Source organism: Strigops habroptila, chromosome 14, assembly GCF_004027225.2.
Source record: "Strigops habroptila isolate Jane chromosome 14, bStrHab1.2.pri, whole genome shotgun sequence".
Taxonomy (NCBI): domain Eukaryota; kingdom Metazoa; phylum Chordata; class Aves; order Psittaciformes; family Psittacidae; genus Strigops; species Strigops habroptila.
This window is the reverse complement of record NC_044290.2, coordinates 11,933,947-11,958,347: the sequence shown is the minus strand read 5'-3', so window position 1 is coordinate 11,958,347 and position 24,401 is coordinate 11,933,947. Positions and strand designations below refer to the sequence as shown.

At 46.9% G+C, this 24,401-nt stretch overlaps 1 protein-coding gene across 2 annotated transcripts in view; it reads left to right on the top strand.

Moving 5' to 3' along the window:
- RPTOR (regulatory associated protein of MTOR complex 1) overlaps nucleotides 1-24,401 on the top strand; it is a 119,151-nt gene that overhangs the window by 51,341 nt on the left and 43,409 nt on the right. For both annotated transcript variants that reach the window (XM_030506234.1, XM_030506235.1), the window contains exons 9-18: nucleotides 134-278; nucleotides 7,633-7,708; nucleotides 9,195-9,296; nucleotides 12,672-12,755; nucleotides 14,087-14,197; nucleotides 18,313-18,387; nucleotides 18,739-18,804; nucleotides 19,432-19,623; nucleotides 21,068-21,208; nucleotides 23,079-23,196. In XM_030506234.1, coding sequence (XP_030362094.1) covers nucleotides 134-278; nucleotides 7,633-7,708; nucleotides 9,195-9,296; nucleotides 12,672-12,755; nucleotides 14,087-14,197; nucleotides 18,313-18,387; nucleotides 18,739-18,804; nucleotides 19,432-19,623; nucleotides 21,068-21,208; nucleotides 23,079-23,196 — 1,110 coding nt within the window. The remainder of the gene's footprint in view (nucleotides 1-133; nucleotides 279-7,632; nucleotides 7,709-9,194; nucleotides 9,297-12,671; nucleotides 12,756-14,086; nucleotides 14,198-18,312; nucleotides 18,388-18,738; nucleotides 18,805-19,431; nucleotides 19,624-21,067; nucleotides 21,209-23,078; nucleotides 23,197-24,401) is intronic.

The window sequence follows — 24,401 nt, the reverse complement described above, 5'->3', positions numbered from 1 at the left end:
GTCACTGCACAACTGCTGTAGAGTCCTTCTATCTGGAAGAAGATGTTAACGTGGTTTTATGTTTTAAGTGATTTTTGCATGTTACCTGAGGTATGGAGACACGCACCCAGTAACTCACGTGCTCTCTTGGCAGACCTTTTCCAGAAGCTCTTCAGGCAGGACCTGCTCGTGGCCAGTTTATTTCGGAACTTTCTCTTGGCAGAAAGGATTATGAGATCCTACAACTGCACCCCGGTGAGCAGCCCCCGCCTGCCTCCCACCTACATGCACGCCATGTGGTAAGTGACAGCCAGCGGCTTCAGGGGCACGTGCTGCTGCTCTGTAGTCATGAAAGATTGTTACTGCTTAAACCTGCACAGTGCTTTGCTGGTTTAGCCAGTGGATCCAAACTGAAACGGCCTGTGGCAGCATAATACCCATCTCTGTGCATATATAATTATAATGTAATTCTGTGATACAGCAGCTTCAGGTCACTCCAATCTTTCCCTCCAAATAGAAAAGAAGTTGGGCATCTGCTACCTTTATTTTCCCAGAGTAGAGCTGGTCACAGATTGGGAAGAATGGGGAGAGCTGAGGGCTTGAAGGAATTCTTGACTTGGGATGTTGAAGTAGAAGAAATTCTTTGCTGCAGAGTTCATCAACTTTTAGTGGTGCTTTTAGGATGATTAATGGAAATGGAGGTGGCACCGTTATTGAAAAGCTCTTATGGGGGTTTTGACTATCAAACCAATGTCCCGTGAACAATAATAATAAAAATAACAGTAATACCAAAAAATGTTTGCTTTTATTTATTCACTGTGATTAAGAATAGAACAGTACAAGATTTGGCTAAGTAGAAGCTGGTGCAGTCAAGCTATCCTAGTTCCTGTAGGAGATGATGATAGCTGGGTAGTGTGCTAAAAGGCTAATAAAACAACAGGTAAAGGTAGCTGAGTGGGCTTAGTTTGCCTGCTCTTTTGATGGCTTTCCTCCATAAAATTGTGGAGGAAAGTGAATGTATGGAGTGGTGGTGATGAGTGTAGGGCTGATAGCAGCAGTCATGGCATGGTTTCCCTGAGCTAACGACAGAGCCCCGCAGCAGTTGCAGGTGGAAGCGGTCGCTGCGGAGGCGTTTGCTGGCAATTGTGAAGCTGCTTTAATTATTGAAGAATGTGGAGGCAACAGGGAGGCATTGGATGCGGTAGTTGGAGTTGGGCAGCCTCACTACGTGTGCTGCGAGCTTGTACCCAGCAAACGATGTTCCAAAGTGCTTCGGATTAGCAGCTTCTGAGGAAAATTGCTTTTGTAAATGTGGTGAGTTGTTTTACCTTGTGTGACATGAGGGACTGGGCTCTTTGTCAGTGAGGAGTAGAAAACCCTCCAGAGTTCAGATGGTGTCTCTGAGGTGATATTGCTGCTGGATGTGGCTCATCTTGAGCCTCAGAATCATGTTGCAGAAAGGTGGAACACGACTGCAGGAATGTTGAAATTAAACCAGTAAATCTCTGGAGTTATTTATAGCTTGTTGCCAGCATATTAAAAGCCTCTATTTCCAGTGCCTCATGGGAATATAATTCATTCTTATTGCCAGCATATTAAAAGCCTGTATTTTGGTTTCCTATGGGAGTATGACTTGATGCAGAGTTGGTGTTGCTGTCTACATGCTGAACCATGGGAATGAAATGAGGAAGCCCTGGATCCCATTCTGTGTCTCATAAAGCTGCACAGTAGATTCTAGAAGTCCAATCTTTGCTTGTATTGTAGTTCTGGTGCAGAATGGTGCTGTAAATACCTCTGTAAAGCTCCTCAGACCATACCAGAGGATAACAGCATCATTGCTGCTTTTCAGGATTTACCAGAAGAAATTCCTTAAGAGAAGTCACCCACAGGACTCTTTTCCTTGTGGATTCCAAGCGCTGCCAAAGCATACAGCCAGTGAGCAGAGAATCCTTTGACACTATTCAGTGTCCTCCAAAAAACGTGCAGTTTGAGGCAAATCTGGCAAAGGGAAAATTCCACTTTTGTCAGAGGTGGCTCAGTTCATTAGTGGGAACTTTCAGCGGGGATAGATTTAGAAACTAATTTAGGGCTTGCTTAAATGTTTTCTAAAAATAGTCACTTATCCGTCACCTTTCATTCAAGAATTTTCTAATGGATCCCTGATCTGCAGCCTCCAAACCCACTTTACTGTTTAGATAACCTCGGTGGTGCGGCTGGAGGGCAGGAGAGTTGGCCAAAGGAGCGTTGGAGAGAAGGGAAACTTCAAACATGACTTGATGGCCACGTTGAAGCCACATCCGCATCGTTACATGGTGGATGATGCAGCAGGGTTTTGCTGATTGCTGTTTTATTTGAGGCTCTTCACCAATCTTTTCCATTCCCAGCATGTCAGACAGTGTTTTGGGGAGTGGGTCCTGCCTGCTGTGTCATCAGCGATGCTCTCTTGGGTTTGGACTTATTGCTCCCAGCCGAAGTGGTGGTGTGTCGTTATAGCTTCCCCAGCACATAAGTGCATATATTCTCTGCTCTTCCATTAGCCTCTGGCTGCTCATCTGGGCTTTGTTCCTCCATTCACAAAGGCACTGAGGGATTACTCTGCTGTTCGCCACAAGCCATTCTGCACATTCACAGCTGGGACAGGGACTAGAACTGGGCATTTCCCCGGAGACACGCTCAAATGCCAGATCTCAGGGGGTCTGGCCTAGAGGTACAGGAGCATGGGCGCTGCAGGAGGGAGGAGCTGCTGGTCCTTTGCTTTAGTCCTTTGAAAACAACCTTTAAGAATTTTGACCTATTAAATTGTTGTTCCATCAACTCACTTGGGAGAGCAGTGTCACCTCTCCTGTTCATCATCTGCTTTACCCCGATAGTTGAGGAAAAGTGAAAACTTTTAAGGGAAAATCTGACCCCCAAGCTGTCAATCTTTTCATTTCACCAAGAAGAGCCCCACGTTTAGGAATCAGGAGAGCTGATCTCGGTGACCTTGCCCTCTTTGCTGGGCTCAGACGTGTTCCTGTTGTGTCTTTCTTATCGTATTGGCTTTCTCTGGTTCACCTGCTCAGGCACGAACCCTCCCGGGCATGGGCTCTGGGTTGTGCTTGCCTGGTGCCTCGCACTGTAGGTTCTTGGCTGCTGCAGGCACTACTATAATACAGGTATTAATATTAATATATATTGATTGACTGGCTGTGCTATTCGACTTCCAGAGTTGTTCCCTCTATTGTGCAGTAAGAATAGGAGGCCTGATGCTCTGTCATCATCTTGATCTCTGTTGTGATGGATTATGGTTTATACATTACTGCTGTTGCCAGCAAGTTATATTCACAGCCTTTGAAAAGACCTAATAATGCATTTGGAAATATCTCCTAACATAGGTCGTATATTAAAATAAAGTACCTTAATTATGCTTTGGAAGAGCTTTGATTTGTCCATTATAGAAATATTGCAGTAGCGTGTACAGTGATCATGAGATTCAGGTTGGAAGTAAGTCGTAACACACTGCAAATAAAATAAGCTTGGAATTCTGGCTGAAAAGAAAATCATAATGTAGCAACACAATTACAGGTGGGAGAGGAGCTGGGGGAGTGTGGCAGGAAGGATGCAGGGCTGCTCGACGATGGCTCAGAGAAAGGAGTCCCTGAGCTACAGGGAGAGACTGTATAGCAGCAAGGAGGAGGATTGTTCAGAAGGGTATTTGGAACTGCTTGGCATTTGAAGGATGAGATTAATTCAGATTACACTGCTGATTTAACCAGATTTTTCTGTGTGTCTATGTGTTAGTCTTAATATCTCCAAGACCCATTAATGGACTATGGATAGTTTAATGGAGCCAAGTGGACAAAAATAGCAAAGCATGTGCTTTAAGTTGTGACTAGCGCAGGGGAATGCACTGGTAGAAGAAAGGAGGGTTTCAGAGTTGTACTAAGTATTCATAGCAATAACTGTCGTTCCCAAACACCCATGTCTGAGCAGCTTCCAGCCGCCCCCCCTGGAGGGGGCCTGGGGAGTTCCCAGTGTCGCTGAGGAGCAGGAGGGTTGGCTGCAGTCTGACAATCCAATCAAGCAGGGGCCGTGGTTCAACTGTACCTGCAGGAAAAGCAAACATGAAGAATCTTGTCCAATATGTTTGATACAGTCTGAAGCATGTCACGGTTCCAGAAACACCATTCCAGCCACGCGGGTACCCCCGCACCTGAGCCCCAGGGCCACAGGTGGCTTCAGCTTCTCCTTGGTGGCTCCTCAGCATGCCTGTCCCAGTAAGAAATACTCATTTTCACCAATCTCCTGTGTGGTGCAATATGATACAAACTATTCCCAGAAGAAGAGAGACTGTTAATAAGAATGTGTTATAAAAACACATGACATGAGGATTCAAAGCATCAGACATTGACTCAGCCCAGAAGTGAGTGTCAGAAAATGTGCTTTCCTGATCTGCAGGTACCACCATGTATGTGGCTGAAGGCAGACTAATGCTCACCTCTGTAGCTGCGCTTCATTTCTGCTGTTGGAGTGTCACTGTGGGCTTCCGTTACGAGCTGATTCCTGGGTTTGCCCCACCAGGCACTCACTGAGCAGAGCTGGAACTCTCGGCTGTCTGTTCTTTGCTTGAAAGTCCAAACTTTGCAGCACCTCTAGGAAGCAATAAAGGCACTGGATGAGCTCACGTTAAATTATTAACAGCTTAAGCAGTCCTGCTGTAATGAAGCTGGGATTGGGCTGGGGGGATAGATGGAGTCTGAGGGTGCATGAATAGGGATTTTGTGCTGAAGGGCAAGAGAAATTGAAACTAGAATATAGAGACAGATAGATGAGTATTTCTGTCGTGGGAGAAGGGAGTTAATGATGGAATTCAGGGCTGCTCTTTCCCTGTTTAATTTTTATTGTAGAATTATGGAAAATGCCTTTTCATTTTTAATTTTCATGTATTCTGAAGTGCGGTATCCTTGCGCAGGAAAGAACAAGTGGGGGTATTGCCAAGCTCTTTTTGTACCTGATGTAGTGAAAACAGATCTTCCAAAGGACTTTGCAAACAGCAGTCTCTGCAGGGAAGGAAGAGCAGGAGTGATCTCTTGGGTTGGCTTTCATAAATCACTGTGAGGGTGCGACACCACCCATCCTTGTTCCCTGCTGCTCCATAATTTATCTCTTGTTTGTGTGCTGAAGTGGAATATTAGTTCAGCGAGCATGTCTATGGTTTACCCACCTTTCTGGTTCCCTTTGGCATATTAAAACAGTCAATCACTGCTCCTCCTCCTCACTACCAGCCATTATTTTCACCATGACTGTAACAAGTGGTTTTCCCCTTCTGTTTCCCTCACGTACTCCGTGGCATTAGACCTTTACCATTCATCTGTGGCTTGTTTTGAATCTTTTAATTACTGTAATAGTATTTAATGCCATCACCAACACAGCGAGTTACCTGTGTGGCAGCTTGTGGGCAACCTGAAGTCTCACAAGCCACATGCTGGGCTGGTTTGAAAGGCTGGAGAATCACTTCAGGCCTCTTACATAGCAGGTATTACTCAGCAACGCTAGGTTGGGGTAAGCAGTGATGTTAAGACTTCATGTTGTTGGTTACTCTTCAGAAAGGTTGAGTAACACTCGTGGCTGCCTTGGCCTGGTTTTGGAAGCATAAAAAGAGATTTTTGTGTTAATCTACTAAAATATCTTTTTAAATTTTAGTTTCTTCTTTCTGATAACACTTTGAGATTTGGCCTTGCAGGGCTGCTTTGGACGTTTTTATAGCAGCATTATTGCTGCTACAGTGAGGAGCTCAGCATCTTAGCACTGTGCCTCTGCAGTGTAATGACCTGTGCAGAATCCTTCTATAGGTAGCCAAAATAAGACTGGTTGTCCCTGATCTCTAAACTGGTTTTCGCTTTTGTACTAAAACATCTCTCAAAGGCACAAGGTATTGATGGTTTTTAATGTTTGAGAGAATTTCTGTAGGTGCTGGTGCCCATTCCTCCAAGAAACCTGTAAGTCAGAAATACTCCTTTACCTGAAGGAAAACGATCTTTGTATTTGCACTAATTGACTTTGCCTCTGCCACAACCAGGAATAAATCTCTCTCATCAGCTCTGTGTAAACAGTTTCTCTCCAGCGTGGGTCTTTATTGAGCATGTGGGGAGCATTTCTTGTCTTACTTCGATTATCTCTTGATTACCTCTTAATTATATTGGCAGCATATTGTCAAGTGGAAGGTGAGGGCTGAGAAGCAGAGGCACAAGGTCTGGGGCAACTAAACCAAGCTGCATCTCCTGAATCCAGAGGAAAAATTCAAGAGCCTTTGAGTTTATTCTTCCATCTAATTGGGGTGATGGTTTTCGGTCGAGAACAGCCTCCAGTTAGGCTAATGGGATAGATTTCACATGGCAGTTGTTTGAATGGAAGGCTTTGTTTGACTCCAGACAGGGTGATTTAGGAACTTATTACAGCAGGTAGCTAAAGCACACTGTATTGATTATCACCTATGGCCTCACATCTGCAAATGTTGCTGGGAGAAGAAACATTGCTCAGTGTATTGATGTTACCACATGATGGCCATGAGCCATGGAAGAGCAAATGTGGCTGAGGAGCAGATTAGTTCCTTCTGTGTCAGAAACCCAGCGGGTGGTGGTTTAACTCAGCCCTTCAGAGTGCACTAATTCGCATGTTAAAATGAGAAGTGTGTGGAACATAATGGATAGAGGTGGGATAATTGTTTCTGGGGTAAAAAGTAACTGTTTCACTTTTTTAGAGGTGTTTTAGGAATGTTGAAGTTGCAATGCATGGATTTTAGTCTGGTTTTTGAGTTTGTGAGCCTGCTGAAGCAGACTGTAGCACATTTTGTTTGCACTGAATCAGGTTCCTTGGCCGCTGTATGTAATTTAAGTGCTGTGACAACTGTAGCACTAAAATATTGCCAGTCACAATACTTCAGCCATTAAATAGTATAGGGAATAAGTGTGAAAACAGAAATCTTTCAATATTTCCTCTTCTAGCTTAGTGCATCCTGGGGTGACTCACGGAGAGCTGATCTCTAACAAGGCTGCCACGCAAAACCCAGCTCGGAATTAGATTACTGGAGAGCGAGTCACTTGTCTGAGCGTGGTGTGCAGTGACACAGCAGCTGCGTCGAGGGTAGGGAAAGGGGGAATTAAGGTACTGCTGTGGGTGTATCCATGAATTGTCGGCTGGAGGACTCATCAGCAGGAATGCATCGACCTGAGCTGCTCTGCTGTGACCGGAATACAGAGCGAGCCGGGGTTTGGGTGCGTACACAGGAGTGTGCTGAAGGGTTGTGGGTTGGAGCTAATCCAGGGTTGAGCTCGTCTATTTTCGCATGAGCACAGGTGTGTGATAAGACTTCAGTTCACTCTGGCTTCTCTCTACACCACAGAGAGGAGCAGGGTCTGTGAACTTCAGCCAGGGATCTCTTTACCTCACTCACGTTTTGTTGATCAGCCTGATGCTGGACCAGAGCTTCTCGCTGTGTGTCTGAATAGTTCTCATATGTTATACTTGTCCTTAGAGGAAGGGAATATTAAGCATTTCTAAGCCACTCAGACAACATTGCTTTGTCCACATACTTGTATGATCAGGATTTAAATTTACCTTGATATTACTTAGAACTAACCTGTGATGACTTCCCTCTCTCACCTTTTCCTCTAGGCAAGCTTGGGACCTTGCAGTTGATATTTGCCTTTCCCAGTTACCTACAATTATAGAGGAAGGAACTGCTTTTAGGGTAAGTTGGGTGATATCTTGACATCCTGTGTGCCCAGTTTAAAGGAGGTTTTCAAGCCTGACAGGTGTGATTTCTTGCATGTTTTGGCTAGAACTTGTGGTGGGTAGAGCTATCAACATGCTGTCACAACTGGGACTTTCTGAGCTGGCCAGGTTCAAGTCCTCTTCTGAGCTATTCGTTATGCTTCCATTTAAAATCCAGTGTGATTAACACCATGTAGGTGCCTGCTCTGCAGAGAGGGGACAAGTATCAACCTGTTGAACATCTGAGACACCTACAGGATAGGAAATTTGGCTGTTGGTTTGGGAGGGAGTGGAAAGGGCTCAGCTCTGCACTGTGACAAATGATGGAGCAGACACGTCTCTGATGGATTCCTTGTGTTCTAATCAACGTTTTGCCCTCAAACCTCTTGATTTATGCCCATCGAGACATGTTGCAAGTCAGAGGATGTGAGCTGCTGCTGGCTAGCAGTAATCCTGGAAGGAATTGTTCAATGCAAGGCCAGGGAAGGGGCGTTATGGGCTTAGTCAGCCTGGTTCATAGCCAGGCTGGCGGAAGCACCCGTTGGTGTCCAGGGTGTCAGAACCCCGGGTGAGTCACAACATTACCTTTACCTGCTGCCATCCATTCACCAGCCACGCTGCGGGTTGAGAGTCCAGCCTGGCCCTGCATAAAGCAATCGACAGTCTCCTCGGGGCTGTTTTGTTTCAGCAGCACATCATAAACCACATGTATCTGACTTCTCTGTGTTCTTTAAGTGTTCTTGCCCGGTCAGACCTGGAAAATCCCATAACTTGGTGGAGGAAAGGCCTCACACGGGGGTGGCGGGGGAGCCACTGGCCTCTGGCGGGTTTGGGTTGCTTCATTCTCCCTCCTCCCATCTCCCCCCTGCCTCCTTCCCCCTCGGTTTCTGTTCCCTGTGGATTTCTAGCTGCAGCTGCTGTGTGCTTTGGTCGGTATTTCTCATACCCAGCTTGCACCACATACTTGGGGTGATGGATGGCAACAGGAGCGTTTCCTCAGGTGCTGCTGCACTGGCGGGGGATGCTGGTGTGCCCAGGGACCACTCGAATGTGCACTGCGCAGTGGCGTGTTCTGGGGAGTAATGTCAGATGGTCACTGCTGGCGTTGGGAGACAAGAGATGCTCTGTGCATTGGGCAGGCTCCAGGGACTTAAATGTGCTGCAGGATGTCAGATCTCGCCAAGTAACCCCATCCCTGGCAGGGTTCAAGGCCAGGTTGGACACAGGGGCTTGGAGCAACCTGCTCTAGTGGAAGGTGTCCCTGCCCGTGGCAGGGGGTTGGAGCTGGATGAGCTTTAAGGTCCCTTCCAACACAAACCAGTCTGTGATTCTATGAAATGTGTGTGAACCAAAAGAAATAGGAAACCATAAACTGTGCGAGTCTGTAGATGCTGAGACTATTTGCTTCACTATTTTGGTTTTGGTTTTAACCCAAGCCTGCATTCCTGCCCTTGCTCCCACAGCACAGCCCCTTCTTCGCGGAGCAGCTGACGGCGTTCCAGGTCTGGCTGACCATGGGCGTGGAGAACCGCAACCCCCCGGAGCAGCTCCCCATCGTCCTGCAGGTGAGCGCCCGGGCGCCGGCGCGCACAGAAACCGCTTGGGCTCCTGCAGGGGGAATTACAGCTGACGGGGTGTTTATTGGACCCGTGCAGATGAAGGCAAAGTGCTTTTCTTCCCCCATACCTTCACTCCTCATCAGTATCGGGCTCTGCTGCCTCCTCTTTTGCTCTAAAGTAGCAAGACTTTTTCACAGAGTAGCCCATCGTTGTTGTGCTCTCCTGTAGTATCTCCTCTTGTATGCCAGCTCCATCAGGCAGAGACTTTTATCTTCTCTCTGTTTTCAGAAAATGAAGCTACTGCACTGTGAATAGTTTGGAAATGGCTCCTTTATCTCTCTGGTACAGCCTGGAAAGTGTTCCCTTTAATGGAATGCTGAAATTTTGCTGCAAGAACATAGAAACAAGTCTCTGAAGACCATGCCTGGAAGGAGTGTAGAGTTCTGGTAGGAATTTGCTCAGACTAGGCAAAGTTCATAAGTATAAAGGAGAAGTAAATCTACTAGAAACAGAACCCCTCATTTCAAACAATATTTTATGGGAAGGCACATATTACAGTTGTCATCTGCTCTTGCCCTCTCCTCGCCGGGAGTTTGCATTGACAGAAATATAAACCCTTGTCACGGCAGCTGCGGTCTCTTCTCTACCAGGCAGCAAAATTTAAGGTCTTTCTGTTTAAAGGAACGTGGTTCCAGTCGCTTGTACAAGGATATGTGATTCCTTTCACTAAATGTGTGAAGACTCGCCTGCCCTCTGTTAGCTACCAGCTTGTTTTGTGACTGACAGCACCATCAATCTCTGTAAAACCAAATCTTAATTTCCCTGAGCCTCCTAAGCCTTGAAAGATCAGCTGAATAAAGAGATGTAGGGTTTATCTCTGTCACTGCAATGGGAGAAGGCAGGCTTCTGCTCTAGCACCAACTTTGCTGCTTTCCAGTGACTTATTTGGCTCTAGAGGGCTCTGCAGGGAGCTTAACCTTGCAGTGGAATTGAGAGGTCAGCTGGCAAAGGAACCTGCTTCTTATCCTGGAGCAAAATAAGCTAGAGCAACGTAATTATTGTTATAATTACAGCGTATTAATTGTATAGTGGAATAAGATTGCTTGGTAATGGGTCTGAGGTACTTTGAATTGGAGACCAACTGATCAGGAGAGGGAAGGAAGGGCGTCTCAGACCACTTTGGGGTGTCCTTTTGTTTTGATCCCTTGGGAGTGCTTAGGCCATGCTGTTGTAGCCTAACAAAGGCTGATTCTGTTTTCAATTTGGATATGCCCCTGGCAAAAGACAGTATTTGAGTGCCAGGGTCCTGCTGCCAGCCATGCAAAACTTGGATTTGTCACAGACAGGGAAATGGTCCTTTGTAAATGGCCTTTTAATTGACTTCCATGTCGAACTCTTGCTGTGCCTGAGACAGGCTGGACTTGGGTGCCTTCCTTGCGCAGGGAAGAGAGGAGCCAGCAAAGAGAAGCTGGTGTAGGCACAGCCCAAGTGGCAGATGCTCCATCCTCGTGGAGGTGCCTCCGGCCACAACATCTCCAATGCACGTGGCTGAGAGCAGCATTTGTTCCACAGGCAGCCATGGGGACAGCCATACTGCAGTCCCCTTCTCCCATCCTGTGTTTGCTTGGAGATGCCTGCTAAAATGTGCACTTTTACTTCTAAATTACCCTTATGTCCTGGCTAATCTCTAACTTGTGTGTGTGGATGTTATTAGGTTCCCTGTCCTCTGTTCAGGAATAGAGATGTGCAAATGTCAGGGAGGGACATGAGGCAGTGATGTGTGCACGGAGGGCACAGTGCAGCCAGTCCATCATTTCAGTAAAGGTTCATAAATCACGCACAGACTCCCCACGTCCTCACCCAAGTCTCTAGAATTTGTGTCAGGTTTGGTTGGAGGTTATTGTGCAGATCAGTCGGGAAAGTGGGAATATAGAAACCTGGGAGAGGCTGGTGGCTTTTTGGGGCTTTGAAAATCACAAGACAGAGCTTTCAAAATAAGAAACTATTGGATTAAAGGTTCTGTGGGATGCTGGCACTGTTGCGATGTGGCTTTGCATCTTCACCTGGAAATCCTTTTCAATTACATCTGATTTTCCCCAGCTCTGACAGAATTTGTGGATTTACTTGTTTTCTGAAGGTCAGGGCCAGCAGCACTGTTATCCCTGTGCCTCCTGCTGCCTGCGTAAGCACCCTGTGTCCAACATGCTCCTCTCTGGCCTTTCAGCTTCCTGTGCCCTGGTTTCTAGCACTGCTTTAATCTCAATCAGCTGCCCCTGTTATTCCTGTGCTGGGCACCTTTAAAGCACATTGATAATCATGCCAAGTTCTGTAGTAAGTTTATAGAATAGGCTGGTGCCAACTGGGGTAGGACGATCAAAATCCTTTCTCTTATGACCTGGGGTCTGAGCTCCGATATTCAGGGGTGAAACTGTTGCAGTAGTTAGCACATCCTCATGTCATCCTCTTCTGGACTCTTTCTGCACATCTTTAGTATCAGTCATTCATAGTATGAACCATGAGCCAAGTAATTTAGTTATTCTTCAATAGCAAACATGAAAAAACAGTTTAATTTGAATATGCAGTGTGGAAAAACACTGTGAAGGGGATGCAATTGGGGAGCTAAATCAATGAGTCTCTCTGCCCGAGCCCCATGCTGGGGGATGTTTCTCAATTTAAACTGAGGATTAAATGTTGCATTCCAATATCTTACATCTGTTAAGGAGATTAAGAACTGAAAGTCTGCCTGTTAATATTTCACACCGAGGTGGGTATAAGCCAGTAAACTACCACCTCATTAGCATCGTCAGACTCCGGTTTAATGAGATTTTTATTAACGATTAATGTGACCTTTTGCTTCCCTTTTAAGTCTCTTGCATCGATTGCCAAGGAAAGCAAAGCCTCTTTTTCTGCTTCTGAGCTCTTTTGAGTAATGGGAGGCTGAGCCTTTTGCTCACCCCTGGATCCTTCCTGCAGATACAGTCACGTTCCTGCTTTGCTGGGGAAAGGCAGGTGGCACATTGAGAATATCTGAGATCCACAGGGGCTGCTGCATTGGAACCACTGCTCTCGAGAGAGAAATTAGCGGAGAGAACAAGTGGAGAAGTGACGTGGAAATGGAGGGATAACTGTGTTCCCAGGAAAACGTTTGCATGCTCGAGTGAGTCCAGATGTGGCCACGGAGCTGCTGCGAGGGCTGGAGCACCTCTGCTCTGGAGACAGGCTGAAAGAGCTGGGCTGGGTCAGCCTGTCTGAACAATGGCTTTTCCATTCAGGACACGCTTGTTCCAAGGGATGGAACAGCCCCGAGGTCCTCTTACATTGCTCTGCACTCACAAGGGTTTGTGTTTGTTCTGCAATAACCCTTCTCCCTGTCCTCTGCAGGTGCTGCTGAGCCAGGTTCACCGGCTGCGGGCGCTGGATTTGCTGGGAAGGTTTTTGGACCTGGGCCCCTGGGCCGTTAGCTTGGTGCGTGGATGTTGCTTGTTGTCTTGTAATGTCGAGTTTATTTCAGGGTAAGGGATAAATATAAATGATTTATGGGAGGAAGATGGGGGAGATACTCCACAGGTTTGACAAATGGCCAGCGGTTTATGTGTTCATGTGTGTGAAATGGAGCGAGCATCACTAAAAGAAAAGTGGTTTGTATTAATCAAAGAGGCTGGGTAGCTGTTCATTTGCATTAAACAAGGAGTTGTTCCTTGGGAATAGTTTAGTGTAAAATATTGTAAGGGACAAAACAGGAGGGAACATCTGGGACAAATAAAAAGGTTTGTCATGTCAAATAAATAACAGAAAAATAGCACGTCCCTTTATCATCTGCTCTCTCAGCTTACTGCTTGCATCATTTTCATCTCTTCCTTTATCTGTTTGGTCTTTGGATTTTATAAGCTCTTCTAAGAAGGCAGCAGCTGCCTTCTGCATTTGGGAAAGTGGCTAGCACAGTGCAGATAATAAATAAGAATTAAACAGAGGAGTGGTTTCAAACACTTGTAAATGGAGCTATTTGTTGATGAAAGTGATGAAGACAAACCACCAGCTGGTCGTGGAATAGCTCAATGATGGGACTTTTTAGTGGTTTTCTTTACTTTCCCCCTTCATCTCAGGCAAGACTCCCTTCTGCAGCTTCACAGAAGCTTAGCCTCCGTGGTAGGAAGAAAATACGTGTTAAAGGGGATTTTAAGACCTCTGGATTAGAAACACTGGGGATCAAAACGCAGCAGCAGGTCAGCCACAGCCTTTGCTCTGGCTGTGAGGTGCTTTATAGACCTCGCTGCTGTATCACTGGGCGATGCTCAGATGTAGCCCCCCAAGCCCAGTGCTGTGAGCACAGTCTCCACCATACGTGTCCTTTACGTTGCACTTCACGAAGTGTGACAGCAGTCGGTGTGATGCTTGGTGTGGTGCACGTCCTCCTGCGAGCAGTCTGTGCTCCCATGGAAGAGGCTGGGTAAAAAGTCTGTGCAAGGCAAGAAGCCTCTTTAATTTCCAGTGGGAAGGCTGCAATTATTGAGCTTTTGCAGTATGTTTACTTGTGAGAGCAAATGGCCCTGTCTGAGGAGAGCGCAGCATATCGTGAACATTAAATAGCCCAGGCTGTAAGGAGTGAGAGCGAGCGCTAGATTAGCTCTGAGTCTCCGTGGAGCAAATGAGTCTGAAAATATCTGGTGACATCCAAGATGAAAATGAGCAGCAGAGAGATGCAGAGGGATCCCCTCTCTGCTGGAAATGGATGAAAGTGTTTTCTGCCAGATTTCTCCTCTGTGGTTAAACAGCGTTCACTGTTCTCTGCCCCCCAGGCCCTGTCCGTCGGCATTTTCCCATACGTGCTGAAGCTCCTCCAGAGTTCAGCTCGTGAACTGAGGCCTCTCCTGGTCTTCATCTGGGCCAAAATTCTGGCAGTGGACAGTGTGAGTATTTTGAACTTGGATGTTTCTTTTGGGTTCCAGCAACTTCCCCCTCTTCCCATTTGCCCCATTTACTTTATCCAGTTGCTTTAGACTTGAGAGTTTCTCCTGAGGTACTTCAAAACCACGCTGCAATAGCTGGAGACCAGGATCAGGGGAGACCTTACAACAGCCTTCCAATACCTAAAGGGGTCTGACAAGAAAGCTGGAGAGGGGCTTTTGACAAGGGCCTGTGGGGACAGGACAAGGGGAATGGTTTTAACCTGCCAGAGGGGAGATTGAGATGAGCTCTTGGGCAGAAGCTCTTCCCTGTGAGGGTGCTGAGGCGCTGGCACAGGGTGCCCAGAGAAGCTGTGGCTGCCCCATCCCTGGCAGTGTTCAAGGCCAGGTTGGACACAGGGGCTTGGAGCAACCTGCTCTAGTGGAAGGTGTCCCTGCCCGGGGCAGGGGTTGGAACTGGATGAGCTTTAAGGTCTCTTCAACCCAAACCAGGCTGGGATCCTCTGATTCTGTATCACCTCAGAATTCAGACACAGAATTTTTCTAGAAATAACAGTAATTTTTGATGACTTTAGACTTGGAACAGGATTTATAAATGAATGCATGTGCTGATGCATTGAAGATGGTTGGCAGAGCAGTATTTACTCCCCCACATCACAGGTTATTCCTATATGGCTCCATGATTCTGGTCGTCTTGACAATATTTTGTACCTTTCGGGATGAGGTTTAAAATCTGAGCCCTGGTTTGTGAAGATGGCCTTAGCCAGAGCTCTGGTTGTGGGGTTTAAAATACATAATTAAGCAGGTAAGTGATTGCTGATGAATTTGTATAGTTACATATATGACTTGATGGTTTGTGGGTGCAATTAGTTGAGCGATATAAAATTATGAGGAGTGGTGCACACAGTTAATGGCGGGCATGGTTATAAGTGATGTGCAATGGTCTGAGCTGTTTGCAGAAGTTGGATCTTGCCTATTTGAGGGGTTATTTTTGTTACCTCTCTTCCCTATTTCCATATTTCAGTATGGAGAATAATACTGCCTGTGTTGGAGTTTTCCCCCATGTTGATCTAGCATTGTCAGGTTTACTTTCATAAATACATTTTCATTAACATCCTAAGAGGATTTTGGAAAGCAAAGAAAATGAAAACTATTCATCTTCGAGCTACTCTTGAAAAGCTTATTTTTGATGCATGCCTCTCTGCAGCTGATGCTTCAGCCCCAGGTAGGCTTCTGAGTAGGCTCATGTATAATGTACACGGTGTATCACACTATCCGTCACTCTCTTCAGTGGGGAAGCCGATCCAAAAGAGCTCTTTCCCGTCCTGCCTCCATCAGTGTTGCTCCCTCCTGTGCCCTGTTGCCTCCCTCATTCGGTCACCTGTCCTTTACAACAGGAAAATACTCTTAAACTTTGGATTTGGATTTCCTTCCACCATTTCACTCTCTAGCTCCACAGCCAAGCGGTGGAAGGGAGAAGGGAGGAGAGGGCAGCTCCAGGACAGAGCAGTGGGCGCTGCCGAGGGAGGGGACAGGCAGTGACTCGAGCTGTCACAGCATACAGGGAGCAAGTATGCTGTCATATCGAAAGCAAAAAGAATACTTTCTTGTTATATGCTCAGTATCAATACGGATGTGTCCGTTCCCCCCTCTGCTGATGCAAGGTTTGGACATGTGTGTTGGAAACAAATTCAGTTTCAAACATGTTTAACAGAAGCCAGTATCGCAGTGGGCACGTTGTGTGGATCCCAAGTTCAAGAATTTTCTGTATGCTACATGGGTAATGTTTGGTAAACAGCACCTTCTGAATCTGAAATACCTGATTTTGAAGGAGAAAAAATCTCCCTGCCAGTAATAAGGATCATAGTCAGGAATTTAAGCAAGACCCAAAAATCTGCATATTAAAGAGAACTGAAAATGTGAATATTGCTAAAGTGGGACAGTGAAAATGAGATCTTATCACTCCAGAGAATTGGCTGAAGACCATAGAAAACAAACATTTCTCATGCTTTTTAAAGCAATGGAGTAACATAAATAGTAATCTTGCTTTCCAGATGTGTGACTACCATTTCTCATCTTACAGTTAAAACAGACGTTCAGGTTAAGTGTTCCCTGATGATAAACCCATAACGTGCCCACCTGGGGGGCATTACTGGCCATTGTGGCCCACCCCGAGCTGTGGCCATGCAGCTGCATCCCAGGAACTGGTGAGGTTTTTAGCGATGAGTTACACAGCACGTGTTATATGAAGGAGAAAGAGGAGATCTGTGCTCTCATCCCTCCCCAGTGCTGGGAACGTCCTATTTTATGTAAGTTCTGAACTTTCACACCAAGCTGCAGCTTGCTTTGGTCACGTTGTAGTAGTATTCACAAGTGTAGCTGCTTATTCCTTGAGGAGGAGGTGTAGCTGATGCTGGCTCTCTGTGCTGTTGGCAGGATCCAGCAGGAAGGGCTGGAGCAAGCCTGCCGCCTGTATAGACACTGCCTCCCATCCTCGAGCCTCAGGTACTCAAGTACCAGTGGCAGCACAATAAATGCACAGTGAAGATGGGCAGCCTTCTGTTTGCCTACATTGCCGTGAAGAGATTGGTTTTTGTGAGGAACAGAAAGTATTCACACTGAGAGGGAAAAAGGGGGGGGAAGGAAGCTGGGTTTTGTGCTGCGTTACACAGAAGTCAGGAAAGCCTCTTGGAGCTGCAGCCTGGCATCAATCCATCCCCTCTGCTCTTTGGTCTGCCAGAACTGGCATCTTCACTCCCTTCAAGTATAAAATATTCTCTTGCATCTCTGTCTTGCCATCCCCTCTCCTTTCAACAATTAGTTTCCTCCTTCACCTTCTACATCTGATAAAAAATACATGATCTTGTCTCTGGTGTGAAGCATACAATAGAACCACCGTCACCAGGGAGCTGGCTGCCGAGCCAGTATTTCCTCCCTTAAATTTCCACTTCTGTAGTATGTCTCCTCTCAGTTTGACCCTAATATGTCAACCTAAAGGCTGAGTTGGTGTGTTAGCAAAACCACGGTGTGTGCCACGTGCTTCCCGGCTCATACTGCCCCGGGAAAACCTGCATTATTCTCCTTGCAGGCTTTTAGAGACAGTGGAGTTGCTCTGCAGTGTTTGTGTGTAGTAGATTGTGCTACTACATGCTGCTGTTGTACTGGTGTAATACACGTCAGCACTTGACCAAATAAAACACTGATAGGTCTCGTTTGTGTAGATGAGTTGAAATCTTCTTGTCAAAATCTACCCCTGCGTAGGCAGGGGGTTGGGCTGAATATAGAGAATGAATATCTAAAGAGTGAATAATTCCTCCTCCATCCCCCCCCTCCTGACAGATTAACTGGTAACCATTCGGTGATGTGGGCTGCTGTAAGAGAAATGTGTGCTGGGTTAGTGCATGTGGCAGTGTCCAAGAGTTGTCCTGCTTGTGAAAGATGGGACTTGACCATTCACAAAACACTGTCACATCCTGGCTGCCAGGCTGAGCTGGAAAATCAGCTACAGTCATAGAATCCCAGCCTGGTTTGGGTTGGAAGGGACCTTAAAGCTCATCCAGTTCCAGCCCCCTGCGCCGGGCAGGGGCACCTTCCACTACAGCAGGTTGCTCAATGACACAAAGACACTGGCACAGAAGGAGCCAATGGACTGTCTGTGCTATTGAACTGCACCTCCCATGTCCTGAGGATTGGAAATCAAGGGGAGAATTAGAGTAGGGGCTTTTAGAAGATGTAATCTTAAACAGTTCTTATTCTGTTAAATGTAAAAGCAAAACAAACAAAAAGAATCAGATTCCTCCTTGGTTTTGCTTGTGGTGCTCTCAAAACTGGTGAAGGTTTAATGCAGGGCAGAGATGTGAAGTTTAACTCTTCTCCAAAGCAGGAGGGCACATTTTCAGCTGCTGTGGCTGTGTTGGGGTGACAGAGGGTTCCTGCACTGCTCTGCCCTCTGGGCCCTGCTCCTGCGGGGGTTCGGTTGCTTGTGCCTTATTTTACTTCTCAAATGAAAACAAGATTTGAGGAAAAATGATGAAGACATGAAGTATTCATACATCACTGGAGGAAAAGTACTCCCGTGTTGGAGTACTCACTGTGTTTTCCTTTGTCTCATTTTTCAGTCGTGCCAAGCTGACCTTGTGAAGGACAACGGACACAAGTATTTCCTGTCGGTTCTGGCAGACCCTTATATGCCCGTAAGGACAAGTCAGCTTTACTCAGCCTCTCCTAGCACTTGCTTAGCTTGCCTTGGCCTGCCTGGGGCTGCTCTGCGCAGCTGGTGCTACCACAGGGCTGCCTCCCACAGCACCCACTGCTCTGTGGGAGGGTCATCACCAAGTCAGTGGCTGGGGGAGACACTGATGAAATGTCTCGGGTGTAACTACTGACAGGGCTGGGTGACAAGAAAAATTCTAGCTTCTCCCCTCTCCCGTCCCTTTAATGTGATACAAATTGCACTTAGAACAACCTCACATTTCAGAAAGCACAGGATATAGTTGTTCTCTGGCCTGTTTTCTAGCTAACAAGGAGTTGTATGTTGTTTTAAGGCTGAGCACAGGACGATGACAGCATTTATCCTGGCTGTAATTGTTAACAACTACAACACAGGACAGGTGAGTCCCAGCATCCCTTTTCCTTCCATTGTCTCCTGCCTCTTCTCTGCATTGTGCCTTGGCTTTGATAAAAGGCTCCTGGCTTGTGTTAAAGCACAACCTTGCCCTGGAAAACTGAACTAGAAGATGGCTTTATGTTCTTTTTGTGTGGATTAGAAGAAAGATTGACCTGGAGGTGTGACAGACACGTTATGTGCCTGGCGCCTGGACGTGGAGGTTAAGGACACAAGTCACTCAACTACCCCTTCAGGCAGCACACTAAGAAATAGTGCCTGGTTCCTGTCAAGTGGGAACTCGAGGGCTGTGATAAAAGTTCTTGGGAAAGGTGTAGAGTGAGCCATAAACCTTGGGGCTCTGACAGGTGCAAGGAGTATTTCCAACAAGGGAAAAACAGGCTTTGTGCATTACAGGAAGCATTTCTGTTACTCAGCTACTTAACCAGCTCTAGCAGTGTGTAGCTGACCTTCCCTTCATGCTGCTTCCAGATGGTATTTTATAACAAAACCAATATACAACCACCAGATAATTATTTTCTCTCGATTTCCTGTCTATTTCAGAAATAATCTTTTTTTGATGATGAGGTGGGAAGCTGCCATCTGAAATAAATGGCATTGATTTGTGTTGTAGGAAGCTTGCCTTCAAGGAAACCTGATTGCTATTTGCCTGGAGCAGCTGAATGATCCACATCCTCTCCTGCGTCAGTGGGTGGCCATTTGTTTGGGCCGCATTTGGCAGAACTTTGACTCAGCCAGGTGGTGTGGTGTGAGGGACAGCGCTCACGAGAAGCTCTACAGCCTCCTCTCGGATCCCATCCCCGAGGTAAAATCTCACTTTTCAACTAAACACCGCTTAAATTGTCAGAATCCTGGCAGAGGGCTATGGAAATACTTGTAAAACCAGGGCTTCGAGGGCCTTACCGTTGCGTCTGGTTCAGGGAGGGACCTCATGGCTGTTTCTTCAAGGTGATGCAAATCACACAAGCCCTGCCAGAGAAGCAACCAAAAAAATGCAGGGGGAGTTCATACAGCCTGGGAATCCTGGGATTGTGGCACTGGAGTTAGGGAACACCTTGATTTTTGCTTACTTGCATATCAGAAGCTTGGTAAGAATGTGGTCCCAAAACTCAGTGTGTGTTGCAAAAAACCCTCTGGTCTTTTTGCCCAAGGATGAGAACTGTCCTCCTGGTATATGTGAAAATACATGTTTAATTGAATGTGTTCTACCTTTGTGACAAACCCTCCAAGAGAGAAGTGGTTCATGTGCTGTGATTGACAGAGCCTGTCAGACCCCAGTGAAATTACAGCGCATGTGGGAGAAGTCAGCCTGGAGATAAACACCACTGCTAACGTGCAGTGATTAAAGATGAGGTTCCCCTCTACACTCAGGCTCTCTGTCCTGCATCCTGTGAGGGTGCTGAGGCGCTGGCACAGGGTGCCCAGAGAAGCTGTGGCTGCCCCATCCCTGGCAGTGTTCAAGGCCAGGTTGGACACAGGGGCTTGGAGCAACCTGCTCTAGTGGAAGGTGTCCCTGCCCGTGGCAGGGGGTTGGGACTGGAGGAGCTTTAAGGTCCCTTCCAACCCAAACCAGGCTGGGATTCTATGGTCCTCCACCTCCTTTCCCTGGCCCCATCTTTCTTCCATTTTATGAATACTGGTGTGAATGCCAGGCTGGCCCATCCTTACAGCACACCCGCTCAGAAACACCCAGTGAGCATTTCTACTTCATGAAGCACATCCTGCAGTTACCAATTGCACCGTGTCGCGCTGTCTGCAGGCTCTGCCCAGGCAAGCTGTAAGATCACCAGACCATCTGATCCCTCTGCTCTTTGTGTGATCTGGCAAAGTTCACCCTGATCTGAGCTGCTCTTTTCTCTTTTTCTTTTTTCCAGCGTCTTCTACCTTTCCAAAGACTCTGGTTCAGCACTTCTATTAAAGATTCACATCCCAGCAGTAACTCCTCATCTACCTTATTCCTCTTAATTAATATTCTAGGCAACGTCAACTGGAAAAAGCACCTGTGGGAAGGTCACTGAGTATTCTGGGAAATTAAATATACTCCTGCATCTGTGAATACTTAAAACTCAGTGCTCTGCTGAATCTGTTTTGGCCTTTACTCTCCACGGGCTTCCCTTTAACCCTCACTATTTACCTGACACAGTAGTCCAGGTTTCCAGAGATGCCTTTTGTGGGGATAAAAAAATCCCAGTGGCAAACCTTGGGCTGGAAACAAGAGGGAAATACTAATGAAAGTTTGTGTCCCTCAGGTTCGCTGTGCTGCAGTCTTTGCACTGGGAACTTTTGTGGGCAACTCTGCTGAACGGACCGATCACTCCACCACCATCGACCACAACGTGGCCATGATGTTGGCCCAGCTCATCAACGATGGGAGCCCCATGGTTCGAAAGGTACGGAAGGGCTGGTGGCACAGGGGTATCAGCATCACTTAATAGACTTTTCAATGAGCTTGGACGTGAAGCTTTTCAATGAATTTGGAAGTATCTGCTTCGTCGTGAAGTCTTTTAACTCCCATTCCTGCTGAGAAGTGATACACAAGTGACACCACCAGCAGAAAGAGCAGCATCAGCCGCTGCTTTGGCTCTGCTCGGTGCTGAGCCTCATGCTCACACTCAGGGAGGTCACTTGTGCTATTCAGTGCATATACTACAACGTTCCATTCACTCTGTGACAGGAGGAGTCTAGTGACAGGAGTAACACAAGTAAAGTGGAGTATGTTGTAGTGTCCAGGTATTGACAAGGTGGTTGTTGAGATCAAAATGTTTCTGCTGTTTAACAGTGGACTGCTGCTTTACCTCGGTATTCCACTAAGCAAATGCCTGAAATAACAATCTCAGGGGTTTGTGGGAATTTAAATGTCCTGTTGTTTTACTTGGAGAATGGGGAGACAGGGGTAAGGAAGGTGAGCAATTTCACTGAAGTCTTTTTCAGGTGCACAAACCACTGAGAAGTCTTGCTGGGCTACTTTTCTGGTAATGCTCTTCTTCTGATTACTGTTCTGATTGCAATATTCGCCACTACAGGAGCTCAGGTTTTAAATGAAATAGTAATAGTGTTGCTAGAAACATGGAGTCAGTGGCTGTGCTGGGGGAAGGAGAGGGGAGGGAGCAAGAGTGCTGTGGAGAGAACCTGGGAGCTCTGTTCAGTAACAAGGTCTTGCTGCTTTTAGAAGCCACAAGGACAGCGACAGACTGCTCCAGGTTCTGGAGAATCACAGTTTCTGATGTGCCATTGTACATCAATAGTGCATTAAGTAGTTTTTGACATTCTGGATTGTTCTGTGGGTGTACTTAGGTGTCCTAATGCTTGTGTTTACTTACTGGAACATCGACACCCTGACAGTTGTCACCAGCATTGTGGGGATTAATTTCTGTTGTCTCGCTCCAGCATTTAATCAGTTTAATTCAGGAGAACTGCACGTCACTCTGTGTGCTCTTTGAGAGTAATAAATCTCTCTTTTGGAGATTAGTCCCCTGAACAGAGAGCAGCAACCAAAGCCAGCTCTCCACCTCTTCCATTTGCTATTTCCAAGTGCCTGGCTCATGGTACCTGACTGATGGTCTGAGCTGCACCTTCTTTACCCTCCCTGGTATTCAGGTTCTCAGGTTGCAGCTCTGAGAATGAACATGAAGGGACTGGTGATCCCTTGCAGGCAGCGCCGTGCTCACGTTAGCTGCTGACACTGCAGGGCAGTGCGAGGCTGAGCAGTTCAGTGTGGGAGTCACACACTGGGGCTCTTGGAGGAAGAGCTGAGCCATGTCCCCAGGGGCCTCCTGTCACATTCCGTTTCCTTCAGAAAGAGCTCAGAGCAGACGCAGGACAGGCTGCAGGACGAGAGCTCTGCCTGTGTGCAGCACAGGGAGAGGGTCAGGCTGTGCCACAGGGGCTGAGGACACCGATCCTCAGCTCAGCTCAGCACTGCTCTGCAAGAGACCCACATGGTGTGTGGGCATGCACAGGAGCTGGGGGAGCTGGGTGCTCATCACCAGTTCAGCACTTCCTGTGACGCTGCATCAGTTTGACAGTATTGGGCAGAATCAGAGAGCAGTGCGAGCCTGTGAAGGTATAAAAGACTTGTGAAGAATTAGATTTGAAGCAGAGTGCTCAGGCTTTCATCCCTGTGAAGTGAAAGGAGAATGATTAGTCTGGATAGCCACCCAATAACATCAATAATAACGACCATGTTGTCCTGTGTTTCCCTTTGGTCCATTGTTTCTGACCTACATAACCATGAAATACCCATTTCTGCTCTTTCCGTAGGAGCTGGTGGTGGCTCTAAGTCACCTGGTGGTTCAGTACGAGAGCAATTTCTGCACCGTCGCCTTGCAGTTCATGGAAGAAGAGAAGAATTACCCTCTCCCTTCTCCAGCTGCCCCAGGTAGGTGGTTTGGGTTCCTGTGGGCAGGAAATGTGTAGTCTGAAGGTGCTTGGGAACTTTTATTTAAGGAGTTTGCCCGACACAATGAAATTCTTGCTGGTGGTGGTTTATCAAACAGCATCGTTGCTACAAAGGTGAGTGGCACAGTGGGGAGCTCTAATGTCTGTTTAGCACTATAATATATTGCACTGCAGAAATGCATCCTCTGCTGAGCCTCCATCTCAAACACAGCTAGAGCTCACCGGCAGGCTGCAGAGGCTGAACACCCTGTCAGTTCAAAGGGATTCCCTTTGGATCAAGGTTGAAGTCTGTTTGTCAAGGCAGCACACAGGTTTACCAGCCTTTCCCTCCCCTCAAATTATACCTGAAACTTCAGTGTCACGTTGACCCCGTGGGAAGCTTCACCACACAACAAAGAACCAGCCTTGCTCCATACGTTGGAAATCTTTAAGGATAATAGGACTGTTGCAGTGGAAGCTTAGAGACAAGACCAGGTGCTGTCTCTGCAATGAGAGGTTTAATCTCCCTATTTCTGAATAACTGAATCATGTTGGAAAGTAAGCATCTCCCCATTTGTCCTTTTTGCTGCAGGAAATAAACATTACATGCAGTTTATATAGTGCCTTTCCTTATCCAAAAGAATCCTGAAGTATTTATAAGTAGGATGCACTGGAAGCATCAGCCCCGCCACCATAATGCAGCCGCCTCTGCAGTGAAATAGAACTGCTATTCTGAAGCCTGTTTGTGTGTTCAGGAGTGAAAATGAGAGAGTTTGGGAAATTATAAGGTCATGGGCAAAATGTGAGTTGAAAACGCGCCTGAAATTTGGTCAGGAAACCAGGATTTTCGTAACACTTTTTATAGTGTGAAAATTTAATGAGCAGAAGCAGACAGAAGCCTGCAGATGCTGCCTGTCGAATGGTGTCTGCTGCAGCAGCGGGGCCTAGCACAGTGTCTGGGCAGCGGCCCAGCAGCGACCTGGAGGGAAGAGTCATCGTGGTTGTCTGCAGGCGCTGGCAGGGCTCAGCTCACCTGGCTTGGCTGGATCTGACAAAATGAGAGCCTGGACAGCACAGACACAGGCTCTGTGCTGATGGTGTGTGCAGAGGATCCTTTGTCACACCTCAGTCTGGTTTAGGCTAACGGGCAACAGCTTCATTCTGTTCATATTGGTAGTATTTTAGTGATATATTTGCTGGGAAATA